This window comes from Puma concolor, chromosome D3 (assembly GCF_028749965.1).
Source record: "Puma concolor isolate L17-30 chromosome D3, mPumCon1.1.hap2, whole genome shotgun sequence".
In the NCBI taxonomy this organism is placed as follows: Eukaryota; Metazoa; Chordata; class Mammalia; order Carnivora; family Felidae; genus Puma; species Puma concolor.
Window position 1 is genome coordinate 14,797,094 of NC_141678.1, and position 27,592 is coordinate 14,824,685.

The following is a 27,592-nucleotide window of genomic DNA, read 5'->3' on the forward strand; positions in this document are numbered from 1 at the left end:
TTGCGGGTAAATTGGGGTTGAAACAGTAACTACTTCAAAGGTGAAAGGGGTTTCACAAGAATGAAATAACACTTAAAAATATCCAAAATAGTGGCTGGCACATGGTAAGGAGTCAGTAAAGGATAGCAGCATTTATCATGCCTACTTGTATCTCCTCCCTGCCTCAGAAGAAAGGGCATTTCCTTCCTTTTATTCAAGGGCAACCGTGAACCTATATTCTTGGAGCCCATTCTGTCCATCTTCTATAACAATCATTCATCAAGCACTTGGTGTATGCCAACCAGGAATTGTTGCAGATGCTAATAACACAAAGATGAACAAGACGAAAATCCTATCGGCCTTTATGTCCCTAGCAATTCTCTCTCCCCTCTCCCACCCCTGAACCTCTCCCTGTACTTTCTCATCCTGCTCCTTACTTCTGTGGCAAGGGGTCTTTATCTTACCTGATTCCCAGCAGCATTTAATACCATGGATTGCCTTTTCCTTCTGGAAATCTCTCTCTTGTCTTCTGAGATACCACAGCTTCTTGGTTTTTCCCTCCCTCCTCTCCTTTCCAGCTACTCCCTCCCTTCCAGCCATTATACATGGGCTCACGTCTTCCTCTAACCTCTCTTCCTAAGGAATCTCGTCTATTCCCAAGGCTGCCATTACCATCTATATGCGGATGACTCCCACCTCTACACCTCTATTTCAGACTTCTCTCCTGAGGCCCAGACTAGCTTATCTGGTCTGCTAGAGACATCTTCACCTGGATGGTGCCCAGGCCCTCAAGCTCAGCATGACTAATATTAGCTAATGATCATTCCCTTCCCACTTCCCCAAGCTGCTCAAATTCCCTCTTTACCACAGAGGTAAGTGGCACCACCATCTACTGTTTTGTTCAAACTAGAGACTGGGAGTCATCCTTAATCTACTTCATTCTCTGTGTCCACTCTGTTACTAAATGCTTTCACTTCCACCTCCTGCTTCTCTCTCAAATTTCATCACTTTCTCCATCCCATCCCCCCTTCCGGTCTAGCCACCACTTGCTCCTGCCCAGGTAAAAGCAGCAACTATATACACACCATCCCCTGAGATCCATCTGACCATCTTCCAGGCCATTCTCTGCCTGTCACTGGACTGATTGTTTAAAAATGCAAATCTGATGTCAGTCTCCCTTCCCTCCCCCCACCACTTAATGCTATTCTATGGCCTCCCATTGCTTTTAGGATAAAGAACAAAATCCTTAAGAAAACTTACAGGCCCCTGTGTGATCTGGCCCCTATTTACCCCTCCAGTCTTACTCTCATTTGGTCTTTGACTCGTTCTCTATATTCCAAACATAATGGACTCTGAGCTCTTCAGAAGCTCCTATCTTTACAAATACAGTTCCTTTTGCCTAGATGTGCTCCCTACACCTCAGTTTAAATACTCATTGTATCTGTGAGGCCTTTTCTGACTCTCCAGACGAGCCTATGCTCCTGATTACATTGTTGGCACATTGCACTTACTCTGCCGTTACACAGAGAGGACTCTTTCGACCTGCTTCCTCACTCCTCCATAAATTCTAAGAAGACATGATTGATGACTGTCTTACTGCAGTACCCCAGGATGCCTAGGGCATGGTAGGGCACTCAATAAACACTTACTGGACGGATGGATGGACGGATGGATGAATGAATGAATGAATACACTCTTACCCTCAACCTCACGTTTAAGCCTTTCCCAAATAACAGAAGTCCTCTTTCAACTGTCTCTTCCTCTAGCTACAGTTCTTTCTCCTGTCCTTCACTGATGAGCAGCTGGAAAAAGTAATCTCATTCGTTATAAAGTTTCTATCTCACTTTATAATCACGTTCTTCAACGCACTATAATGTCTTTCACTCCCACCCCTCCACTGATTGTCTGTGACACTCACTGGACAAATCCACTGCTAGGTCTGGCTGGTCTCTCTGCCACATTTGAAATGATCAGCTAGAAGCTTCTGTTCTGGTGTCTATGACATGCTCTCTCCAGTTCCCCTCCCACAATGACTGTTCACCTTCTTTGGTCTGCTCCTACTCTGCTCTCAAATGGTGGTGTCCACAACTCTTCCCTTGGTCCTCTTCCTAATAAAAATCTCCTGTCGCTAGGAGGACAGGGTATTCCCAACAGCTGCAACTTCCCCGTCTAACATAACACGGATGCCTACTTATTTGTTTTGCCTACTAACACTCTCTTGAACTATAGATTTCTATCTCTGTACCTCTCTACCTGGATACCCATCTAGCTCAGATAACACGTCCACAACGTGGTCAATTATCTGCCCAGCATCCAAACTCACCCTTCCTTCTATTTTTCTATCTTGCTAAAATCATGACCCATTCCACTGTTACTAAACCTACCTCCCAAATTAGTCACTGAGCTCCATCTATTCTAACTTCTAAATGTTTCTCAAATCCTTCTGCCTCCTCACCATCTCCAGGAGCATATTCTCAGTTCAGGCTTTCAATAGTTTTGTTCCTGGGTTATAATGGTTTCCTAACCGTCTCTTTATACCTACAGTTGCCACATTATTGCCAGTATGTTTCTAGACCATAAATCTGATCCTGTCACTTTCTTTCTTAAAATAGCCTTCAGCAGCTCTCCACTGTTAATAGAATGATGTCTGAACTCCTTACTTTTGAGGGTCTGATCCCCAACTATTCACCTGCTTCCCTTTATACCCTGCCATAACAACTACTCATCGTTCTTCAAACGTGCTGTCCTCTTTGAGGCTTTGCATCTTTGCATTTACTGTTTCCTCTGCTGGGAATAACTTTTTCCTTTTCCGCCTGTTTGACAAATGATTACTCTTTAAGACTCATCTCATTGGGAAAACTTCACTGAATCACAGGCAAGCTCCCATCCTTGGGTTACCAAGACCTTTATGACCTCTCCAGTTTGGGCTCCCACCATCCTCCTTGAACTTTGTATTCAAACCGAAGTTCTTTCAGTCCCCAAATGCACACTTTCCATCTTTTGGGTCTTTGCCCATGTAGGCCCCTTTCCATGGTGCCTGTTTCCTTCAGTACTTTCCTTCAAGCTCCTTGGCTCTTGCTGGGAAGGTTTCCCTAGACCAGATTAGCTCTTCTTACTCATCCTCCCACAGCTCCCCATACCTCCCACTGCAAAGCACTTATTATGCTTTTTTATTATCGCTTAATTATCTGACTTTTTGACTAACAAATAGTGTGAAGACAAGAACCAACTGTTGTTTCTCTAGCTTATGACTCTCTCTGAGCCCAGCAGAGTGCTGAACACAGATGCTTAGTAAAAGTGTATTGAATGAATGTGTCTGCGTGAGTGTGTCTTACTCATTCATGTGTGACACTAGTTGCACAATCTTTGATGAGTGAAAAAATGATATTATGTGCAGTATCTATCCCATCTTGCCCTCAAAGTCCCTATGTGCCACGGGTCTGATTTAGCATGTTATTCCTTGAGCTCTGTCTTACAAGACACACTCCAGCAAGTATCCACATTGGCTTGGCTTTATTCAGCGTCGTCACTTCCTCGGTTCTTTGGGCAGAAAAAACGCCAATATCCTAAATTTGTGCAAGAATCATCTTGGGAACAAAAGGCTGGATCTTGAATTTTCTCGATTCCCAAAGCTCTTGAAGGTGTGGCACCAAACCTAACCACTTACCGCTTGAGAAGCCATCATTTCATTTATACTCTGTTCATACTGCTCTGCCAAAATGGCAAGTTTTCGTGTCTGCTCATCTTTCAGTGTCTTTAAGATTGTTTTGTGCTCATTCTTTGGAGTAACTTCCAACTGGTGATTCTTGAGTGCTTTATACTGTTTGGTCTGTACTTTGCAAGTGTCCTGAAACTGTTTTTTGATTTGCATTTCCATGGCCTGTGCAGACAAAAACGCAAATACATTAGTAAATACAGAAAACTTCCATTGTAACAATACAATACAGGTGCTGGGACCCGTTGTCTTTTGGTGCAGGGACCCACATTGCTAGTCAGTAATGATGAAAATAATACATATGACACAGATAAGAGTTAACTACCAGTACTTTCGGTCTTATATGAAATACATAGAAGTAATTTTGAATTTACAGACGGATTTAAAAAAATGAACCACTACAAGGAGATCACAACTCTAAGCAGATTGTAGAACTACTGAACTAAACTACAAAGCTTAGTTTGTTGAAAGCCTGCTCATTATTTTAATGGCTTCCAAGTCAAAATCTTCGGTGTCTTCTATTGTTTGTTGTTTTCTCCCCCTATGATTTTTGGTCATCTCCCCCCACCCAACCCAATGCATTTCCAGGTGAGAAAGGGGGTGGCAATGTACAAGCTGGCTGTCACTGCTCTGCATTTCCTTGACAAATCAACAAAGAACATCTGGATAATACCTCACATCATAATCCAATGCCACTGGATTTCAGCCTAAGTGTAAAGGGAAAAGTGATTTTAGATTTCTTCCCCCATGAAGAAGTTAGACTTTCACGTGGCAATATCAAATATGCATTTTGGCAAGGAGGAGGTAGGCCGTGTTACTTGAGTCCCGAAGGTGTTCATCAGGTTGCCTCATGGTCACATGTGCATATCACAAACACTTGGAGTTGTGATGACAGAGATCACTAATTAGACAGGTTAGGATTTGGCAGATTAGGCAGGAGCCACTGTGAGGCTGGCCTTGTATCTCTGTCAACACTGACAGCGACCCCCTTGACATACAGCAATGGCTTAGTCCACAGAGCCTGTGAATCAGCAGTCAGCTAAAATTATCTGCAGGCAGCGAGGCCCAAAGGAATTCCAAATCTCTAGTGCAGGGTCTGGCACATGTAGATTCACTCTTCACTCCCATGCAGATGTCACTACTCAATCATACTCTTTCCTACCAAGCTTGGATGTAGCTTTAGTCTTTCTCAATATAGAAGCACTCCATGTAGTTACTACGAATAATCCAGCATGACAGATGAAATCTCTCTGCCATACACCTGCTAGGTAACTTCCTCATCTCCTGGGATTAGAACCACGGGCTGCTGTTTGTCCGCAATTTACCATTTTAAAGAGGGCAGGACATGAAGGGGTCAGAGAAACTGCAGGCCATTATACAAAGAAAAATGGAGAGATGGTTTCCAAAGCAGCATCTCCTCAGGCGTGTTACATACGGCCTCTGTGCTTCACTTCTGGAGATTCTGATTCCGTGGGTGTGGGGCCCAGAAATTCGTAATTTTGAGGAGTTGCCCAGGCACATCTGACAGTCCTCCAGGCGCAGGGACTACGTAATCCAGCACAACTGTGTCCTGGAGCACAAATAGGGAACCACTTCCGTTTCCTCTTACCTTTAAGTTTTTTGGCTGTTGCCGAAGTTCCATGACATGCTTTCTGTGCAGTTCCCTTTCTCGCCTCTTATTGTACTCCAGCTGGTTTTCCAGTTCAGTCTGGTGCTGTAGACGGATCAGGTCCATGCGTAGCTTCTGTAACGTGTGCAGCTGCCTGTACTCCAGCTCTCGCGTAGACTCGTCATGTCGGATTAGCATGGCATGTTCCATCTCCTTCTGGGTCCTCTTTTTATTTAGTTCCTGCATTCAGGAGCAAAAGATACATGGCGAGAGGTGACTGGAGGTGAATTAGAAGGAATGCACCACTAAGCGAGAGATGGCGAGGAATGGCACTACTAACGGTCTCTTAATTAAGCCCATTAGCTCTCGGCAGCATAACTCAGTGAGATTAGATTAACTGTCCCTGGAGGTTTAGGTTCTGTTTGTGGGTCCATCACTTTACAAGATGGGCAACTTCACAGCCATCACAACTACACCAGCTGTAAAGTGGGATTAATTCCACCTGACCCCTTCTTATCTCCTAGAGCTGCCATGAACCTTCCTCAGGTGAGGTCTCCTGGAGAGATCTAAGTACATTTTTCTTCAGTTACGCCACTGGTTCTCAATATGGGCTGCCCATTAAAATCATGTGAAGAACTTTTGCAAGCTTAAAATGCCTCAATCCTACAACCTGAAGTCCTGATAACTGTCTGGGGTGGGACCCTGACATCACTATATTTAAGAGTTCTCTAGGTGAATCTAACGTGTAGTCAGACTTGAAAATCACAGACTTAAACTGGCAATGTCTGCAATATTCTTAGTTTTCTTGGAAAAAAAAAACAACCTCGTTTTTGCATGTATTAGAAGTAGGCCAATGATCTGTTTTTTAAAATCTCAGAGTAGGGGCACCTGGGTGACTCAGGTAGTTAAACATCCAACTTCGACTCAGGTCATGATCTCACGGCTAGTGAGTTCGAGTCCCACGTTGGGCTCTGTGCTGAGTGTGGAGCCTGCTTTGGATTCTGTGTCTCCCTCTCTCTCTGCCCCTTCCTTGCTCATGCTCTGCCTCTGTCTCTCAAAAATAAGTAAACATTAAAAAAAAAAAAAGATCTCAGAGTAAGGGCAGGCTGGGAAAAAACAGATGAGATCTCTCGTCTTCCATTTTTTCCATTAGTCTGTTTAATGATTTCTGGATCAAATCATTCTGTTCTTTCCAGTTCTACTCATGTCTGTCTGTCTTCCTTTTCTTTTACTTTTTGTCCTGCCTTGTACGTTTGTTTCTCTGTCTTTAAGGGGGGAAAGAAAGAAAACTAGAAAAAAAAAAAAAAAAAGAGAGAGAGGTAGTCGGGTGATATCTTGTTACTCACCAGTTCAAGAATATTTCCTAAATGGCACCATATCCAAGATCTGAACCCTGTGCTCTGGGTACTTAAAAATGTTTACTAAGCCATGATTCTGTCCTCAACTTGCTAACACTCTAGTAGGGAACTGTACTACACAGTTGTTGAAGTGCTATATGCTCAACTCACAGCCAAGTGAATCAATCCGTTTTCTCTCCTGGGAATTTGGAATTGGGATGCAGAGACAGTTAACCTCTAAGTGTGGCTGGAACCGAGGGGCATATAAAAACTACATATGTGGTAGCCACCCACTGCTATGTGGGCTGAGGGTTAGAGAAGGCTGGACTTCAGAACATAAAGAATGAAAGAGAAGACAGACATGCAGGGAATATAATGATGCCCATATTCCTAACTGGTAAGCTGTCCTGTACACCAGCTGTATTATTGCTATTGGGTTTTACAAAATATTTCTATATTTCTGTAATGAATTCCCTGGTTTTGGCTTAAACGAGCTCAAATAAATTTTACTAACATACAGACAAAAGAACCTTAATTAACACAAGGAAGTAGGTTTTATGTATAAATTAAAAAAAAAGAGAAAGAACAATGTTGAAGGTGGTAAGTGCTATAAAAGAGGCAAACTTTATGCTGTAAGATTTCTGCAGAGGTTGGTATTACTATTAGTTAAGAAGGTCAAGGAAAGAAGAAGGCTTGTGAGTTGGACTTTCAGTTAGAACAAGAGTGCCTCTCTTCTCTGATGGCATCCACTATGGGAGAAAATGCAAGTCATTTATTTTCACACAATATCAATAACATTTGTATATTGGTGTTGGTGAGAATATCTTGCATACTTGGGCCTTGTGTGCATTTGAAGAGAAGTCCTTTAAACAGCACAGCATCTATTACTGGAGCAAAGTCACTAATCATTCATTTGTTTATTCAGCAAATATTTGTTGCACACGTCCTATGTGTCAGGCACTGCTGTAGGCACTAGGGATAGAGCCATGAACAAGTACATCCCCTCAGGGAGCATGTTTGCTAGTGGGGAAATATCTAAAGTATAAATGCAATTTGTATTTGTTTTAAGGGAAAAAGATAATCTCCTAGAGCATCGCTCCCCATTCCCTCCTGCATTTTGCTTTCCCTTGTTTTATTTTTCCTCTACCTGGACCATCAAACAGTCTTCTTTTAAAAATCAATAACTGGCCCCTAGGTGGCACCAAAGGATGGCGAGGCCTCAGAGACTAAAGCTATTCTAGGCCAGTGACCAAGAGAAAAGCCAAGGAAAGCCCTTTCAATTGGTAGAGGTCCTGTCCCTAGATTACTATTTCATTTTTAACCTTTGAGTACCAGGTCTCCCAATACTGGACATTTATTTCATTACATGTCTTCCTACACTGAGAAGTCCAAACTGAGTCTGGGCTGCCCAGAACCCCGAAACATATGGGGGGGACAAAATACAAGACAAAGCAAACGACACTTTCAGAAGAAATCAAACGGTTTCCTTTATGTCTAACGGGATGTTTCAGGATGCTAGCCACAGGATATCTGCATCCGAAATGCCAGGGCTACAGGTGACTGGTTTTAATAACATGCCACCCAGCTAATTCTGATGTATTGTAAAGTTTGAGAATCGACAGAAAAATATTCAGGGTGTGTGAGTCAGTCATTATGTATGATGTTGGGCACGTCTTTTAATATATGTTTTAGTTTCCTCAGGTGTAAAGTGAGGATAACAGTACCTACACCATGAACTGTGATTCTTTATGAAGAAATGAAAGATCATAAGAACATGCTTTGGAACATATTAACGTATCATTATTATTTTTCTGTATTCAGAAGTGAAAATTTGCATATAATATCTCAAATCTAGTGTTTATAAATGATTTAAAAAGTGAGAGAAACACGGTAATGAAATGGTTTTCCTGTCAACAATTTTAAGTTATTCCCTTTACCTTTAATTCATACATCTGGGTTGCTGAGACATAAGTTGATAAGCTGCCATTATTATTATTATTATTATTATTATTATTATTTTGACTTTTTATGAGCCTATTGCTGTGCCTACGTAAAAACGTGTAATGTGCTTTCAGTTTTTAAAGGTTATTTCTTGCATCTCATTCCTTGCCACTGCAACCCTATGAGGTGTTAAGATTGCAAGGACTTACCCCTTTTACATATGACAGTAAAACATTTGGGAATTGAGAGACTAACATAAGATCATTCAATTTCCATAAAGCAGAACTAAGGCTAAAGCTCAGGTTTGGGGATTTTCAACAGTTCCCATTAAAAGATGTCCCAGAGAATGGTTTACGTTTTCCTGCATTACGCTGTCTTTCAGCCTGTGACACAATATTCTGAAGAATCCCTCTGTTCTGGCTAGACACGATGCAGTGGTTGTTTCATCTGTACAAATGACACAACGTACTGTGCGCCTGTGTGCACACCTTTAGCTCATACCAATTAAATAAAGTGAGCTGAACAAAAACAAAAGCAGATTTAATGTACAAGTGATTTTGCCCACCAACGCACTCCACGCCTATATGCCCTGGAGGCGGTTTAAGCTGAGAGACACAAGGGCCCCCTTTCCCTTGGCTCACATCACACGCTGTGTGCATCTCCCCAAGCTGAGAGAGAGCTTAGTGTCAAAACACATGTACTTTTCATACACCACGGCCCCTGAACACATCACCATACTATATAAGACCCTACGTCCTGTGTAAGCTGTGAATCCAGGCCGTGTCCCATAATAAACCCTTCCCAGCCACGATCCAAGTGCGACTGACTTCTTTAAAGCGAGTTGATCTCGCTCAAGTAAAACATTTTGTCCTCGTGCCCGATGAGGTTGAGTAAAAACTAGAGTTCAGACTTTTGATGGAGATGTTGTTAGCCTATGACATTTAACGCTTTCTTAGTTTCAGTTCTTGGTTTCATAACTGGTTAGAAAATAGCGAGTGTCTGTGATGATAGAGGAAGAGGCTCAACCCAGTCTATGGTGGTCCTTTTAAACGTTTCCATTAATTAAAAGGATTGCTCATACTCAGTTTTGGCAAAGAAATAGACAAGTGCTCTTTTTGGTGGGAGTAAAACCCATAGAGGGCAGTTTGGCAATATCTATTAAAAATTTACATATATACACTGTGACCCAGAGACTCCACCTCTGAGGATATATCCTACAAAATATTTGCATACATGTAAAAAGATCTGTGTACAAAGAGGCTCCCTGTGGCACTGTTAGTAATATTATAAAACGTCAACAAAATATCCACTGAGAAGTATGTCATTAAATAAATAATTTTATAGCCATACCCCCAAGTTTACTATTAATGGTTAAAAAGAACCACATAGGGCTGTATGTCCTAGAGAGTAAATGAGAAAAAGAAAGAGAAGAGTTACAAAAGAGTATGCTAGACATTTTTGTAGGTTCAGTATCCATTTCCCTTCTCTTGTTAACAGGCTCCTCTTTTTTGCTTGAGAAACTCCTCCACCCTATCTGTAATCAGAGAGTAGCCCTCCTAGGAATTTGAATCTGAAGCTGAAATGATACAAAGATTAAATATGGTGGGAGGAAATACAACCAAATGGCAGTGCTCTGAGGAATGTCCATTAGGCTCTTGCTCTCTAGGTCACAGAATTTGCTTTTCCAGCTTGATTCTTCATCTTTTCCAGCTTGGTTCTTCATCGCTGTTATCTACCGCATATCCTTCCAACAAATTCCTTTCCACGCTCATGCAGCCAGAATTTGTTTCTATGGCTTGCAAATCAAATAAACCCACTGATACTAATGTAACCTTATTTTTGTAAAGTTAAAGTTTTATATGAGCTGAATGTAGGAGTACATACATATAAGGAAAAAGAAATCTGGAAATACAGATGCCAAATTAATGGTAGTCAGGGTAGAGACTGGGCGGCGTGGGATTATCAAGAACTTTCACTACTCAACTATGTATTTTTCTGTGTCTTTTGTTTTAATGTTCTTGCATTACTTTTGTACATAAAAACTTAGACTCTTAAAAAAGTACCCTTATAAGAGTTATTCTTCACTCAGTTGATTAGAACCTGATTCTAGTGAAGTCACAAATAACAGTTTCTATAACTTTTGAGGAATAATTGTCTTCTACAGCTTTTATTGGCACCGACTGTTCCCTTGGCTTCACACTTCTTCCAAATATGTGCTATCAGAAGAGAAATAACTGCCAGATGAAAAGAATCCCAAACATCTTATTTCCAAACGGCTACTGGGCTTTCTCACTTGGGCTTTTTTGCCTTCTAACAAATATGGCAACATGTCTAATACGGAATTAATCGGTTTCTTACTGACACCTCTCTCTAGGCTTCTCTGTCTCTGACCAAATTTACATGTAACTAAGCCTTGAACCCTAGAAATAACTTTGATTCTACCCTCCTCTTTCCTCTCATATCCTACAGTGTGCCAAATCCTGCTTATTTTATATTCAAAATACGTTTCAAATCCGCCTGGTTGACAGGTGCCACCACCATCTTGGTCCGTACCCCATTTCCTACTACCTGATCACTTTGCTTCTAGTGTCTTCCCCCCAACCCAATGTTTCGCAACCTTCTTCTTCTTTTTTTTTTTTCTTTTTCCATTATCATCATTTTTATGTTTTCATCACCAGAAGCTTTCTAGATTTTCCCCTCCCCTAAAAGGTGAATGAATACTACCTGATACACTGTATATCCCTTTATGTACTGTGGCCATTGTAGTATCTGAGACCCCTCTCCCACAAGAGCCTATGCTTACTCCCCCGGGGGCAGTACCACCCCCCACTGAGAATGCGTGCTAGAATCAATCTGTGAACTGCCACCAACCAAACTGGGCTAATCTCTCTAACGCACAGTATTAGCATATCACTCACTGCCTGGCTCAAAAACGTGCAGCGGTTTGTCTCTCTTCCAATGAGACAAGACAACACAGACAAAGGGCTTGGGCCTGGCTCACTGCATGTATTTGATAAATTTTAGTTTGCTCCATCCGTTTTCCCTCCCAGTTGAATGCTGCCCTCCAAGGAGCTCATTCCATAAACGTGCCTTTGGTGCTTCTTTCCCTCGCGCAGACGAACGCTGGGTTTTTCGCAGACTTTGATATTTTTACCATGCTAGCTCATTTGTGAGGGTTTCCCTGATTACTCCAGGTCACAACGATTTCTTACTGAACTTTGTATCTGTGACTGAGTCACATTCTGTGCTCATCTCAGTGAATAATGTCTTATTCATCCAGTTTCCCAAATTAGAAACTTTGAAGCCATTTTTGACCCCTCTCTCTCCTGAAATTCTTATGCCGTTCAGTTGGAATTACTGTCAGTTCTGCTTCAGAAATGTCACTCAGATCCACTCTCCCCCCACTGCCTCTTCCAGGTGGACCTAGAGAAAGAACGTCCTGGCTGACCTCACTGTACTTGGCTTCTTCCTGCTGTAGCCTAGCCTCACACTGGTGCACTAGGTCTTTCAAAGAAAACTCTCTTCACTCCCCTGCTGAAACACCTAGGATGGTGATGCAACTGCCTTCAGGCTAAAATGGAAATAACATGTCTTAACAAGGAAGGCCCTCTGCATTCTGCTTCTGACTCCCCTTGTTCTGACGTTCCACTTCGTACACCCCAAACACTCAGCTTCTCATCAGGCCCTGAGCCCTCTCAGCCCTTTCATGACGGTATTCGCAGGACACTTCATCTATAGGTCCACTGTTGTACCTGACCTGTTACGTTGGAACCAGCCTGTTACATGTCTGTTTCTCCTCAGACTTAGGCTGCTGGAAGGCGGGATGTATACACAACAACTCCGCAGTCCTGGCATCACCAGCACAACGCCTGGCACTAAGGTGGCACCGGATGCCTGAATGACTTAACTGTAGAGCATCATACCGTCACTTTGTGTTTCATGTGGAGCCACAAAAACACAACTGTTTGACACGCAGGCTGAAGGCAGAAATTCTCTTATTTTACTTCTTTTGATTCTCCACCGCATACTATAGCCTATAATAGGTGTTCAATAAAACTGTGACATTTATTTGGAAAATGTTGATTCCTCGTTCTGTAAATGGGCTTTCTTCTTCTACTCAGTGGTGAATTCATTCCCTGATTACTTCTGCATACCTGCTTTGGGTCAGGCACGGCAATAAAGACTATAAACACGGGATGCCTGGGTGGCTCAGTCGGTTGAGCGTCCGACTTCGGCTCCGGTCATGATCTCGCAGTTTGCGGGTTCGAGCCCCATGTCAGGCTTTGTGCTGACAGCTCGGAGCCTGGAACCTGCTTCGGGTTCCGCGTCTCCCTCTCTCTCTCCACCCCTCCCCAGCTTGCACTCTGTTTTTCTGTCTCTCAAAAATAAGTAAACATTAAAAAAAAAAAAAAAAAAAGACTATAAACGTGAAGGATATAAGGCCGGACAAACAGACAGGGATGATCCTCACAAAGCTCACTGTCTCATAAGTCAGGGATGGCGGTTATGAATGTAATAAATACCTCCCGAATGTTCTGCTGCTCCACCTCGTGCCGCTTGATCATTATTTTCCGCTTGAAGAAACGACAGTTTTTGTCGTAGTACAGTCTCTGCTGGGTGAGAAGGTGGGCTTCCTCTTCAGCCTGCGTGTGCTGCAAGTTCTCTTTATGCTTGGATATCCGCTCTTGCTTTTCTTTCTTGGGTGTGCTATGGTCCTCATTCATCTCCTTCACAAAAAGAGGAACAAAACAAAACAAAACAGAAAACTTGCTGGTCTCATCGAGCAAAGGAACTGATAGTTTCTTACAATATGGTAGATGAAATTGCTGGGAGAGCAACTGAGAACAAGGACAGGAATGCTTGGTGCTGCAATCCTTCTCTCCCAACTTGTGTTTACTGATTAAGTGCCAGGGAGGCCTGCTACTTCCCAGGTCTCTGGCTTCTCAGCCTCGGAAATAACCGGCTCCCTCATTCAATCAACGTACACTTACTGAGTTCTCATCATGTGACAGGCACTGTGCAAGGCGCAAGGATGCAACGGTGAGCAAAAGAACACGATAACCACCACTGTGGGGCGCCACAATGTGGAATCAGTAATTAATCAAAGAACCAGAGAAATGAACCGAAAATTACTGCCACAGCTGCCGTGCGGGTGGAGGACTTGGGTCTACCAGGATGTTTATTTAAAAGAACCTATTTGAGGGGCGCCTGCGTGGCTCAGTCGGCTAAGCGCCAGACTTCGGTTCAGGTCACGATCTCACGGTCTGTGAGTTCGAGCCCCGCGTCGGGCTCTGTGCTGACAGCTCGGAGCCTGGAGCCTGCTTGGGATTCTGTGTCTCCCTCTCTCTCTGCTTGCACTCTGTCTCCATCTCTGTCTCTCAAAAAATGAACACACACTAAAAGATTTTTTTTTAAAGAATATATTGGATCTCGGTAACAACTAAACTGAAATTTGAAAAACTTGTAGGAGCTAACCAATGAAAGAGGAGAAGGGAGAAAACTCTGGGCAGAGGAAACGGCATGTGCTAAATCAGGTGGGTTATTTGAAACATGGTGCAACTGAGGAGCGGAGAGAAGGCCCAGGGTGGTGGGTGCAGTGTGACATGAGATGAAGCAGGACCCTCAGAGGCTTCATAGGCCAAGTTAAGGACACTGATCTGTAGCACAGGAGAAAAGGATTTTATACATGTGGGAGTGACAGGATGAGATTCATCTTGAAAAGATAACCTGCTGCCATGTGGAGCAAGAGTAAAGAAGACAAGGCTGGGAGAAGCAGACAGATTTCACAGACAGGAGGTAACTCTGCAAATGTCTCTAGTGTGAATTTCAGAAAGCATTCCTTTTTTTGTTAAGTGTGTTTGTTTGTTTATTTTGAGAGAAAGAGAGCGAATGCACACATGCACGGGGGAGGAGCAGAGAGAAAGAGAGAGAGAGAACCCCAAGCAGGCTCTGCACTGTCAGCACAGAGCCCAATGCAGGGCTTGAACCCACGAACTGTGAGATCATGATCTGAGCCAAAGTCAGATGCTTAACCGACTGAGCCTCCCAGGTGCCCCAGGAAAAAAGTATCCTTTACTTGGTATGAGTGGGTAAATGAACCATTTCCAAAAGGACAACATTCATAACTACTCTAGACCATAAGGGTAAAGAGAAGAAAGCGGGGAATTGAAACCCTTAAGATGTTACTTTACTCTATGGAGGAAGCAAGAAGACCATTTTTAGAGAAAGCACAGTGCACTCTTTTTTGTTCATATTGTTCATACTGACAGCTTGATCTATAAGATTTGGCTGACTGCTCAGTGAAAATCTCCTTCAAATGCTAATATCTATTTTACCTGATGTTTTGTGATATGGACATCAACACTATTTACAGTATGCTTGCCCTTAAACAAGAAGTCCTTGTAAGTCAATTTTCAACTTTCCTGTTCTAGTCAAGTCTTGAGTGAAATAGCAGAATCAACAAGACAGCAGGCCGCATGGAGCATGGAGTAAACTGGGATCACATCAGCGAGGCTGGGTGACTCGTCTCCTGATGCCATGACTTCACTACTAGGTTTGGCATTAACCACTACATTGCACACCCAAATCCAAATGTGACCATGAAAACGCACTCCCGGGGCACTTGCGTGGCTCAGTTGGTTGGGCGTATGACTCTTGAGTTTGGCTCAGGTCATCATGTCACAACTGTGGGATTGAGTCCTGTGTCAGTCTGTGTGCTGAGTGTGGAGCCAGCTTGGAATTCTCTCCCTCTCCCTGTGCCCCTCCCTCGCTTGGGCTTGCTTTTTTGCTCACTCGAGCACTCTCTCTCTCTTTCTCAAAAACAAAAACAAAACAAAAAAACAAAAAACAAAAACAAGCAAACCTCACTCTAAAATCAAGAATAAATTCTTTCTGTAGGGAAGTGAGTGTGGCTTTAACATACAACATGAGGGATCCCTGTGGTGATAGAAATGTTCTGTGTCTTGACTCTCAATGTCAATGTCTTGTTTGTGATATTGCATTACACTTGAGCAAGATATTACAGTGGGGGAAACTGGGTAATCGGTATACTGGATCTCTCTGCATTGTTTCTTGCAACTGCATGTGAATCTATAATTGTCTCAACATAAAAAGTTTACAAATTTCTAGTATTTTACAAATACTAGAAACTGTTATTATAAAATGTTATTGTTTATCAAAAAAAAAAAAGAATAAATTATTTCTGGACCATCTGTCATCCTGTATCGCTCACACCCCTGTCATCTATCAAACAGTGAGGATAATGGAGATTGTTCTGTCACTCCAAGGGCAATACCTTTAATATATCAATATCTAAATATACGTGCCACCTTACATAGAACTAAGCTTTACTTCATAAGGGGGATTAGCCTTGCACAGAAAGGCTTATTGAGGCTATCTCAAACTGAGTTTAGGCTTGTTTTTCTTCATGAGCATGTTGAAAGACTTATAAGTTTAGGCCTGTGGTTTCCTGCACTCATAAATCTGAATACCAAAAATAGCCTATGCCTGAGGACTGAGTGAGGATTCTCAAATGCTGTTTCTGTGAGAGAATCTTCTACAGGCTGAGTTCATGCAATCTCCAAATACCTTAGTGTTATAAAAGTTCAAAATGGTGGCTGCAGTCACAAAGTGTGGCCGCAGAAAGTGAGTAAATGCATAGTGTTAGACATCAGAATGTAACTGCAAATGAGAACATTTCAAATTTCTTAGGGAAAAGTCAATGTTATCCTGTGATCCAGTAACATCTTTCCATCATGATGTAATAATTAGGCTCAAGCAATAACTCAGAGAAAATAGACAGAATATGAACCTTCTTAGTTAGGCTATTTCTCCCTACAGCCTGGTTTTCTTTTCTTTTTTTTTTTTTAATTTAAAAAAAAAAAATTTTTTTTTCAACGTTTATTTATTTTTGGGACAGAGAGAGACAGAGCATGAATGGGGGAGGAGCAGAGAGAGAGGGAGACACAGAATCGGAAACAGGCTCCAGGCTCTGAGCCATCAGCCCAGAGCCTGATGCAGGGCTCGAACTCACGGACCGCGAGATCGTGACCTGGCTGAAGTCGGACGCTTAACCGACTGCGCCACCCAGGCGCCCCATTTTTTTTTTTTTTAATTTTTAATGTTTATTGTTGAGAGAGAGAGACAGACAGACAGACCATGAGCAGGGTAAGGGCAGAGAGAGACACACACATAGAATCTGAAGCAGGTTCCAGGCTCCATGCTGTTAGTACAGAGCCTGATGCAGGGCTCAAACCCATGAACCGGAAGATCATGACCTGAGCTGAAGTTGGACGCTTAACTGACTGAGCCACCCAGGCACCCCCAGTCTGGTTTTCTAGACCTTATAGTGTCGGAGATTTTTCCCAGTTAGGCAGTGGGGATTAAATACAAAATTCTTTCAGTCCCAACAATCACCAGTGGCTCATCTGGGCAGGACTAAAGATCCTGAGGCTCACCCCCACCCACTTGCTTTCACTTCCTAATTAAAAAAGAATTGGAGAGGAGGCTTGCTAAGTCCCATATTGTTAATGGAGACTATGAGCTCAAATAAATTATTTTACAAACTGAAAGAATGTCCCATACTGAATTTTATTAAACCTTAATACACCAGTAGTCTACAAATCAGAAATCCTAAGTCTTATGAGAAGGAAAGTCTAGGGAATTGTAGGCAGTTCACCTATAAGCACTGGTGGGAGAACTGAAGAAATGTGAGCTTTCAGGTCACATTGCAGTTCCCCAGGAGGACTCTCCATGTCCACTAATGGTCCACAACCAAACTTTCAGGAATCAATCATTCATTTATCAGAGATTCACATGTACCAGGTACAGGGATACAATCATAGGCAAAAAAAAAAAAGAAAAAAAAAAAAAGGATAACTGAAAACTAGTGCTATGAAATCAGAGGCACCTGTCTCGGTTGAGGCAGTCAGGAAACGCTTCCCTGGGGAAATGATGTTTAAGTTAAGGTATTAATAAACAATCCTAAGTCTTACAAGGAGGGGAGTAAGAATTAACAGCGGAGGGAAAGATTGGGGGTCGAGGGTGGGGGTGGAGAGAACATCTGGTAGAAGAAACAGTCTTCTCCAAAGATCTTGGAGAAAAGTGGAACTTGATACATCTGAAGAACCAAAAGGTGACCATAGTGGCAGGAGCAGTGAAGAGTCAGGGGTAGAGAAAACAGGTGGTGTGAGACGACAGCGGTGTGAGACGACACTGGAGGGGAGGCTAGCAGCCGATCACTTCAGGATTTCTAGTGTTTTGATCTATCCTAAGAGCAACGGGAAGCCAACGGACTGTTACAATCATGAGGTTCTATGATGAGACTTATGGTTTGAAAAGATCACTCTGGCTGAAGTGGCTGAAGAATAAACTGGAAGTCGGCAAGAATGGTTTAGAGTTAGATCAATGATTCTTAAAATCTGATGCCTGGGGGAGCCTGGTTGGTTCAGTCAGTTAAGCATCTGACTTTGTCTTCGATTCAGGTCATGGTCTCAAGGTTTGTGGGTTAGAGCCCCATGTCGGGCTCTGTGCTGACAGCTCAGAGCCTGGAGCCTGCTTTCGATTCTGTCTCTCTCTCTCTCTCTCTTTCTCTCTCTCTGCCCCTCCCCCACTTGTGCTCACTCTCTCTCTCTCTCTCTCAAAAATAAATAAATAAACATAAAAAAAAAATCTGACGCCTGGACTAGCAGCATCAGCATCATTTGGGAATTTGTTAGAAATGCACATCTCAAATTCCACCCAGACCTACTGAATCAGAAAATCTAGGGGTGAGTTAGCAATCCATTTTAATAATCCCTTTAGGTGATAAAAGTTTGAGAATCAGGGGCTCCTGGGTGGCTCAATCGGTTAAAGGTCCAACTTTGGGTCAGGTCATGATCTCATGGTTCATGGGCTCGAGCCCCACATCAGGCTCTGTGCTGACAGCTCACAGCCTGGAACCTACTTTGGATCCTGTGTCTCCCTCTCTCTCTGCCCCTCCCCCACTCACGTTTTGTCTGTCTCTCTCTCAAAAATAAATAAACACTAAAAAAATTATTGAAAAAAAGACTGAATGATTTAGACTGTTGATCACAATGTAAGGTTAATCAATTTTAAGTTCCAACCATTCTTTTTTTTTTTTTTTAAAGATTTTATTTTTAAGTAATCTCTACACCCAACATGGGGTGTGAATTTATAACCCAGAGATCAAGAATCACATATTCCACCGACTGAGCCAGCCAGGAGGCCCTTAAATTCAAAGCACTCTTAATGGCAAATTGGTGATGACAATTATTGGTACTCTTACCTCTTTTATTTTTTCCTTACAAATCTTATACTGCTTCTTCTGACTTTCCAAGAAAGTTGTCAAATCTTTCTTCTGCTGGGCCAAGATCTGTTGCTGGAACTTCTTTTCATCTGCTGCAGCTACCTTTGCCTGATAAAATGACATATACAATCTAGGATAAATTGTTCTTCACACAGAATTCAGTTGTCTATATTCTCCAATGCATGAAAAGAGTCCATAAGCGCTGAATAATGTAATGTTTTTTGAACAAAGAATAAAAAACAAAATAAGGAAATGCCTGCTCTGATTCTCTTGTATCTTAAAAAAAATTGAAATGTTTACCATTGAAAAACATTCCCAACTATGGGAAAAATATGAAGGTAAGCCATAAACATGTTTTATTGAACACACACAAAATACATGGGATGAAAAGTGAACTAAGGATTATAATAAAAGTTGTTTTTTTTTTTCTTTTTGTATTGTAGGTAGCTCACAGGTTAAATTATAAAAATGGATAAGTAACTATGGCCAGTTTTCTTCCAAGAACCTAACTCTAATTGATTAATTATTTCAACTATTGGATTTCTGGGTAGAGTCATCTCTAGTACAATAGGCAAAGCTAATAATACTTTGTTTTCTTAGGTACCTGCTACAATCCACAACAGTCAGACACTGGGACATTTTGAGGGCTCCCAAATGGATAGAACACAGACCAAATAAAAGATAACCCAAAAAACGTTGGCTCCTGAAAGTTACCAAATCTGTGTGTCAGGGGACCATTATATCAGCACATACGTAAGATGAGGTACTTAGGAGACAGAGAAGGGATTATGCTTCATGGTTCTTTTTATTTATCTTTTCACCTTTAGCTTCCATTATCAACAGTTTTCCCATTATTAACAACTCTCTCTACATCTTTACCAAACCAAATCCCCAAGAAAGAGTCTGACTGGTTTATTTAACCAATGTCATCCCTGTTTGGGCAGAGGTTTTTCAGGCCAGGCTGCCTCACAGCTTGATGGCTGTTGGGGGAAAGCTGCTTCTGCAGTTCTGATGTTCCCTTCCATGTGGAGAAGAGCTTAATTACTGAGACACCCCTGGCACTCTGTCCCCAGTCACTCCATTCCCAGAGAGCACACGTTCACCCCTGCTTTCCCACACTATGTAAGTCTTACAGGGGGTGGCATGGAAGGCAACTGGTTTAGTGCTTCCAGTGCCTAGATAGGTGAGTCTGTTTAGTTTTGTCCAGTATTAATGCATTTCCCTTCAGACATAAATCACTTCTCCCATTTAACACTTAGCAGTAATCAAAGTCATATTTTGATTCTCTGCCTTACTCTCTCCTCTGTTTTAAAAATTGGTTTAGGACCTGGATGGGGAAGAGAGATGTTTCCTAGAAGATGTAAGCAATAGCCAGGTTAATTACTCGCTGCCATTGGTCAGGTGCCCATTCCTAGTCCAGTGAAGCCAGGGACTGTCACCACTAAAAGGGACTATTTGTAGGGCAGTTTTCTTTTGAAGAGGACTGTGGGTGTGGCAGGCACAGTGGCAGGTCTTAACTCTGCAAGTTTCTGTAGGATAGAAGTCCCTTGTTTCTTTTTATTTGTACCCAGACCCCCTCAAGGGATTGACTCCCAGAATGCATTTGCATAGACAAGAACGTAACATATACCTGCAGTAAGTGTTCTAACTTTTATTGACGATTTTAAGTAGCCCCACAAAACCTAACTCCTCTTAACTATCACCACAAAGCAACATTGTCCCTCCAACACCAAAAAGCACACCTCTCCTGCGTCCTGCTCGCGTGATGCCACCGGAGCAGGCTTGGCCCGGTTGCAGCACGAGGCACGAGCGTGCACACTGACCTCCTTCTCTATGATAGCCACTTGCTTCTTGGCCAGCTTCTCCAGCTCGATGGACGAGTTGTTGGCATGCGTCTCCACCTCCTTCTGTAGCTTGAGGCGGTGCTCGTCCATCTCAGCCTTCAGCTTGTTCTCCAGGGCGATCAGCTGCTTCTGGTGCTGGCGCCGCATCCGCTTATAACCTGACATCTGTTCCCGCAACTCGTTCTCCTGCTCATGCTCATGGATCTGTCGTGTAACCTGATTTGGGTCGGGGAACAGAACTCAGGTAACCAGATTCACGGAAGACAGACTTTCAGACAAAGCAGAGGAGCACTGTGGCATAATTCTATCACTGCCACCATCAACTTACCTATTGGCTGAAAGCTCACCTGTACCAGGTGCTATTTTGTATGCTCTTTACATCCTTGATCCCTAATCCTGAAAACCATCTCATTCACGCACTCATTTTACTCATTAATGAGGTAGGTGTTACCACCCCCAATTGGTAGATGAAGAAATTGAGACTTGAGGGAGTTCGTTTATTCGTTCAGCCGAACTATATTTACATATTTTTGATATATCATGATACGTATCCTCAAGGTCATATAGCTAGTAAGGCACAGAGCTGGGATTCAGACCCAGGTCTGTCAGGTTCCAGAGTTATGTTATTTCTACTACACCAGGATTCCTCAACCTCAACACTATTGACAATGAGCTGGATGATTCTTTGAAGGGCTATCCTTGCATTGTAAGATATTTAACAGCATCTCTGGCCTACCCACTAGATGCCAGCACACCTCCCAAGTCAAAACAATCAAAAATGTCTGTAAACATTGACAAATGTCCCTTGGGGGGCAAAATCCCTCTGGTTGAGAACCACTGCATTATATCTGACTGCTTGTTTTTAAAGATCATGTCTCTAATAGGAATTTTGAGTATATTCCTAAAGTTGAACAAGATTTATTCCTGATTCTTAATATGAATGAGGGAGACATGGAAGGTGAAAGGAGAGAGAGGGAGGGAGAGAGAGGAAGAGGAAGAGGAAGAGAGAGAGAGAGAGAGAGAGCACACTCTCTTCTTTTAAATCCTCTGTCTTCCACCTCCCCTTCCCCCAGAAGAGATGTTAGCAAATTACAATATATTTATTTACTTGCTCTCCTAAAGAAGAGAAAGCATTTCTATAATTTTTAGGTGGCTACTTTTCTTAGTAATTTTTCCTTCACTCAAGTGAATATTCAAGAAACTCAAGATTGCAAATATAAGTTTGGGCATCTCTTGTGTCTTTCTATTAAACCTTTTCTGATTTTCCACTCCTTCCTTTAATATGTCACCCCTCTTTATTTTCCTGTTAGATTCTCTGCTCACTTCATTCTCATCTTTCCTGTTTTAGGGAAAAAAATTAATTACAAAATTATAACTTCAGCTTTGTTTTTCACTAGTAATTTAGTCACTCCTATCTACTATAAGCCAATTCTCCCCAACCTAACCCTTACACAAGTTTTACTAGAAATTTTTGTGCTATTAATTCTCTTTACTATTTTCAGTTTATAGGTCAAAGTGCATTTTGTACAAAGAACAGTTTGTTTCTTTGCTCCTTTCAGAAGGTGTCCCTGCATACCAGACTGAGTCCTTACTATCAAGAGAGTGCTGTTCTGTAACTGGATAGTATTATCAAAGTATACCATTAAACATTAGCCGAACTTTGAAACCTTTCCAGCTGAAACTAACACTAGGTTTCATATTCATTTCTCTTTTCTAAAGGACAACCCTCTTTAAAGTATGAAGAACATAAGAGCAGAAGATATTTCAAGACCAAAAAAAAAAAGGACAGCATCACCAAAGGGGCACCTAACACTCTAAAGGAAATTTATTTTGTCATCACAATATCATGTTTCTTTTTAATGGACTATTTCATGATAAAAGGAAAGAAAGAAGTCATTTGGAATATATGTGTATATTTCACTTCCTCATGTTTGTGCCTTTCTGAAGTTCAACTATCAGGAAACAACAATTCCAATCAACAGAAAGTATCCCATTTAGTCCTTTCTGAATTTACTTGTTTTTCATACAACTATGGCAGTAAAGTGTCTGTTCTAGGGTAATTTGCATTTGAGATATGTATTATCCCTAAACTTATTTTTTCGCGTTAGTATTCCTTCTTTAATCAGATTCCCAAAGCTGGGGCATGGCACACCCTAAAGCTATCATGACACATTTAAAACTTGCCAGCAGGATGTCTGACTAGCTTGTGGTCAAATAGTCTCAGGATGGGTGTTTCCCTAAGCCAGGCACCTAAAGATAAAACGGAAATGAGTTGTGTCGGGAACATTTTCTATCCTAACTGGTGAGTGACTGCCTGTGAAAAGGGTGGCCACACTGCACACCAGATCACACAAGTATGTGGCAAAGACAAATTACAAAGCTCAACATGCTATCATTTACATCACTGAGGTTCTGGAGAAACACATTGCTTCTAAATGCTTCCTGAAATTTGGATAATCACCTTCTTAAACTCCTAATATCGCCTTCCATTTGTTGCAACAAAACTTTCTACGTTTCGACGTGACTGCCTTCTTAGGCACATAGAGAGATACTGAGTTTTAGAATTCCATACTCAAGCAAAGTAGACAAATTTAAATAAAAGTATGGCCAGATGTTTTATGTATGAAGTCTAATGTGATACACAAAAATATTTTTATCTACAGTTATGTACACCTGCATGTTGTAAGTTTATACTGGGTGTCTTACGAATATACTATTTGATCAGAACAAAAAAATCACTCATAATTTTAAATTTTATCATGCTATACAGTTTACAATGTCATTTCACATGCAATTTGCCTCTTTAATTTTTATAAAGCCTAGGATTTGAACTGAGATCCTATGGTTCTTGAATTGCCTGAGGAAATCTACCTCATCAAGGCAGAAAAGAATGAACTTCCTGTTATTAAGTAATGGAAGGAATCAACACCCCCAAAAGTCAAAGCTGGAGAGAGTGGTAAGTCTAAGTTACAAGCTGAATAAGTCTGAAAATGAAAGAAAGTTATAGGAATGTAGTGACTGTAGTAGTTTTTATAATGCTAGTTTCAAAACTGTGATTGACTAATAGTGGGCAGTAGCATCTTGCCATGCCCAGTAGGGTCCTTGGACACAAATCTCATTCTCTCCCTTACTATATAACTGACCTTGGCCAAATTACTTAACATCTTGAAGTCTCCCAAGAGGAGCCACTGCTATGATGAGATCACTAGTGGGACAACACTTGTGCCCAGCAAGGTGTCTGACACACAGATGTCTGATATATGCTGATTCTCTTTCTTGTCCTGCCAGGGTCTGAGCAGTATGTCTCTGTTTCCCTCCACCAAGCATTTCCAGTGATGCAGACATAGATCAGAACAAGTAGATCCAAGAGAAAGGGGAAGTCTAACAATAAAACTGTATTGGTTTTATCCAGATTGTGGCTTATAAAATAAGTATGTATAATTTATGAAACTGAATTATTAACCATTTCACGTACCTGGAGTAATATATAAAAGTTAAGAGCCATAAAGTTAGACTGTACTTTTTCCGGAAAATTTCTACAGTCATTCCATCTTCCTTATTTAATTGCAGCAAAAATTTGGACCTAAAACACACTACTTCATCCAAAGTGTGCTATTTGCCTACCAAGTTCAGAACACTGCACTAGAGGGCTAATAAACAACTTACTGAACATAAAAGAGAAGCACGGTGGCTGGTAATGTTACCCTCTTAAGAGATCAAAGCCAACTTATGCAATCAAAATAATACATATGATATTTATGATAAAAACTGGTCACCTCAGCTCTTAGAATAAATGAAATTTATAGCAAATTCTTAAAAAATAATACAACGGGTCACATTTTGACATTAGAAATTTGACACCCCCCTCTTTAGAATACCTAGGGAAAAAACGTTTTAAGTTCATACCAAAATTGATGATGGATAATAGGCAATTCTGCCTTATACATAAACACTGGCATGAAGAACTTTGAAATGTACACCTGCAAATCCAAATTCTCCTGTGATAGCAGAACTGGAAGAGACTTCACTCATTCACTTGTTCATTCATTCATTCAACATGTTTATTCAGAGAGTTTGGTCATGGGAGTTGGGCAAATAGACTGGGCAGCATAAGTGAAAAATGGTATCAGTAATGATCTTAGTGAGATTAAGAAGCCGAGAGAAAGGAAAGAGGAGCTACACAATATTCTGATAAGCATCCTCTGGTACACTTATACTATCCAGGAAGAGGACACATCTTCAAGCATTTAGAAACAGAACAGTGGGGCTGATGAAAGGTGAAACAGCATTTACTGCAGAGGCGCTAATATTTTTATGCTCGTCTATCAAACTCATTCAGGTATCCAATTCTATAATTAGCTGAAAATTAGGTTGCGTTTTTAAAATCAAAATGAAAACTCCATTTTTATAAGAGCTTTTCTATTAAATCTGGTAAAACTAAAGTAAAAGAATCCATATTTGTTTGCATGGATAGAACAATAATCATTTCTGTCTACACGCTTTCCTAGAGATTAGAAACTAAGAGTTTTGTGCCCCTGTCCCTAATGTGTATTCTTCTTCTTCTTCCTCTTTTTTTTTTTTTTTTTTTTTTTAAAGTAGGCTCTACGCCCAACATGGGGCTTGATCTCACGACTCCAAGATCAAGAGTCACATCCTCTGCCAACTGAGCTAGCCAGGCACCCCGGCCCCCGGCCCAAATGTGTATTCTAACATACATTTACCTGTGTAGTAAGACCACTCATTCCAGTGAGAATTCCTTCAGAAGATCAAAATCTGAATTGTTTGATAGATATGGGCTTGGTGCTCTTTATATTAACATCGACTATGGGAAGGAATTACCATATGACCCAGGACATTATGAAATTTTAAGAAATGACATCAGATGTAACAACAGCTGAAAACACTCTCATGGGTTACTAATCCAATTAAAATATTAGGATCTCCATTCACCAGTAATAAAAACTTAAGGAAGGCACATTTCAAAGGCCCAATAAATCAGATGAGAAATTCTGAAGAACTATACAAACAACTCCTTACTCCAGATAATGAATCAGTCTAATATGAACTTTCTTACAGGAGAAGAAAAAGAAAGGATGAAATAAAAAAGGTTCCATGATATGCCCTTCTTTTTCCTAGTTTTTCAAAATAAAGTCAATCATCTCTGCCCTTCAATGATTATAATACAAATATACCTGATTCTAAAGTTTCCTCAGGGTTTCTTCTGCTGTCTAGGTTCACAGTTCTTGCTTTTCCTTTGTTACAAACGTAATTGTGCAGCGGTGCATAAGAACACAAAAATCTCAATGTTAAGGGGCCCTAATGGTACAAACATCTAGCAGTAAAAGCCTGTAGCCCATGGACTGCATACACTGGTCAATAACCCCATTCAAAAGCACAATGTACAAAAAAATGCCAAGGGCAAAAACCACAGGTGTAGGCCTCTTTTAGGTTTATGCAGAAGAGGTAGGCTGATAAAACAAATTTAATGAATATAAAATTTTTTGTCAGTTTGCAAGTCTGTCTGAAATATAAACTCATTATTTATTTATGTATTAATTGAAAAAATAATTTCTAAATTCCTTTTTCTTTTTGCTGTTCACTTTTGAATCACTCTGTGACTTGCCAGCACTTCTATTTAGAAGACTGTAAAGAGTTAAACCAAAATCAATCAATCAACATAGTAGTGCTACCAATCATGGGAAGTGAAGGGAGGTTTCAACAATGACTTGATTGTTCGTTATAATGGACTTTCATTTTCTCAGCATCTTGCTCCTACCTTTATGTCATTTAAGTAACTTTAGTCCTTTTCCTTTGAGCTGAGATCCATGAAAAGCAGTAGGGTTCATGATCTACTCTTAAAATTTGGATACTTCTTTTTGATATTCCAGTGTCCTGACTTATATATTCCTATTGGACTATTGGAATTAACCTTTAAAACAACATAGGTCGTAGAACTGTAGTACTTGGTAAGATACATTGAAATATCCATACCAATAATTAGATTGTCCAAAATGAGACATGGAACTGTGTAACGACTTTCATACCACTTTCCCCTTCTAATCATTTATTTTTCTTCTTTAAAAACCATTGGATGCAAATACCACTGACCTCTAATAAACTTCCATCAATCCCACCATGACTCCCAAAGCATTACATTTGGAGAGGGCTTTCTGCATACAACAACTTATCTTGCGGCTACTGCAACAGCCTATCAGCTACTCAGTTTTTCACTTAATATAGGGGCAGGGAGCCTTTTAGCAAATCCAAAGTCCATCAGAGACTGATCTCAGCTGTTCTGTCTGGGCACTAGGAAGCCTATAGGATTCAGAGGGGCTCCTGAGGACTTTGCCCATAGTCCTGAGGTGGCCTAGTAGGGAAGCAGAGAAGACGACTGCGATGGCTGATAGGCACAAATGTGAACTTCAGATCACTGTGGCATGGCAGTAGTAACATCACACTCGGAGGTAGGAGAGGTCATGAATATGTGATGTGAGAATGAGGGTGTGGCAGGTGACAAAAGGAGAGAATCTGTCCCAGACGGGGGGAAATCCACTTGGTATAATGTTTGTTTCATATTCAAGACCTGCTTCTGGTGCTCTGAGTCTCAGTGGCTGTTCACCATTTCTCCTCTTATTTCAACATGAGCATGTCTGGATAGACATACAAGTCTCACTAGAGTCGGTGGTAAGTAATAATATTACATAAATAACATATTTTTTTGGTCAGGTATCATAACATGAAGCTATTTATTAATAAATTCATGATGCTTTATGTAGACTCAAAAGCATGCCTTTTAGGTGCTTAGCAATCATTAGCAAACACAGAATGGACATTTTTAGATCTCTATTACACAGTATAACA

General features: G+C 41.2%; 1 protein-coding gene across 4 annotated transcripts in view; it reads right to left on the bottom strand.

Annotated features, from left to right (window-relative positions):
* TAOK3 (TAO kinase 3) overlaps positions 1 to 27,592 on the bottom strand; it is a 180,886-nt gene that overhangs the window by 4,948 nt on the left and 148,346 nt on the right. For all 4 annotated transcript variants that reach the window (XM_025933299.2, XM_086681802.1, XM_086681801.1 and 1 more), the window contains 5 exons: positions 20,711 to 20,947; positions 18,867 to 18,995; positions 13,105 to 13,308; positions 5,304 to 5,543; positions 3,647 to 3,859 (listed from right to left, as the gene is read on the bottom strand). In XM_025933299.2, coding sequence (XP_025789084.1) covers positions 3,647 to 3,859; positions 5,304 to 5,543; positions 13,105 to 13,308; positions 18,867 to 18,995; positions 20,711 to 20,947 — 1,023 coding nt within the window. The remainder of the gene's footprint in view (positions 1 to 3,646; positions 3,860 to 5,303; positions 5,544 to 13,104; positions 13,309 to 18,866; positions 18,996 to 20,710; positions 20,948 to 27,592) is intronic.